This window comes from Aplysia californica, unplaced genomic scaffold (genome assembly GCF_000002075.1).
Source record: "Aplysia californica isolate F4 #8 unplaced genomic scaffold, AplCal3.0 scaffold00788, whole genome shotgun sequence".
Classification (NCBI taxonomy): Eukaryota; Metazoa; Mollusca; class Gastropoda; order Aplysiida; family Aplysiidae; genus Aplysia; species Aplysia californica.
In genome coordinates, this window is record NW_004798058.1 from 335981 (window position 1) to 337050 (window position 1070).

At 41.1% G+C, this 1070-nt stretch overlaps 1 protein-coding gene across 1 annotated transcript in view; it reads right to left on the bottom strand.

Moving 5' to 3' along the window:
• Nucleotides 1-965, bottom strand: part of LOC100533405 (phospholipase C) — a gene marked incomplete at its 5' end in the record, with an annotated part of 64302 nt that extends 63337 nt beyond the window's left edge. Inside the window, 2 exon segments of the mRNA NM_001204688.1 lie at nt 935-948; nt 951-965. Coding sequence (NP_001191617.1) covers nt 935-948; nt 951-965 — 29 coding nt within the window.
• Between the last annotated feature and the right edge of the window lie 105 nt (nt 966-1070).

Genomic DNA, 1070 nt, shown 5'->3' on the forward strand with positions numbered 1-1070 from the left:
AAATAAATAAATAAATATATAACATTGACTCATTTTAGTGACAGTCTCTTTTTTTTTTTTAAACGAACATTAGAAGTATTACATTTCTTGTTAAATTAAATATCACATTTTTATGGAACAGCGAGACATTCGAAAGGAGAACCAGTCTCGAGGTGGAATAAAGAGGGAAAACAGAAAGAAAAAACTGGACACAACAGGACATCGTGTTCGGGCACGGGGTAAAGTGAAAGGATAAACAACAAACTCCTCCTCCTCATCATCATCATCATCAACATCATCCTCCTTCTTCTTCGTTTTTATAGTAGTCGGGCGTTTCTTCTCGGGCCCTTCTGCAATAAAACTCTTTGCCTTGCCATTCTGCCTGCCTGAGATGTTTTGGTTCCAAGCCAGGTTTCTGTGTCCTGTTCCCATCATCCCCATTCTGCATTGCCTTCTACTTTTGCTTCCAGGGGTATCTTTCTCGAGTGAAACAGGTCGTTTAATATCCAAAAGTAGTTCAGTTTCAGTTTCATTATGTGCCAGTATTATATCTATTTTTCTTAGTACTTTTTCTTTTCTTTTTTTTGTGTTCACGATATTTTAAGAGTTCTTCAGTAACATTTTATTTTGAAAGCTGTAATCCTTTTATGTATCTTGTTCACTGAGGATCCACGCATTACATCCTTAGGTCCAGAAAGACTAGCCATCAAAAGACATTGCACCAGCACTGCTTGACCTTTTTAGTGGAGCTACATTCACTACCCACGTAAAAGCTAGTTCCTCTGCTGCTTGGGTAGGGAGGAGCACGTCGACACAATAAAGGCCACTTAGTGCAGAAGGAAAGAAAAACAGACAAACAGAAAAAAAAACAGAGGGGAAGAAAGTTGGCAACGCATGTACCTAACAGTAGTAAAGGTGGCGCCCTCCACGATACGCCCCCCTCCCTTCTCCCCACATCCAACCCTAGGGCAGAAAGCGATGATACTCTCGAGATAACTATCGCACAAGCTCATCTACGTATAGACGTTTATGTGGCCTGTTCTTCAATCATGGAGATCGCACTTCCTCCTGGTAGCCACTGGGTCTACCCC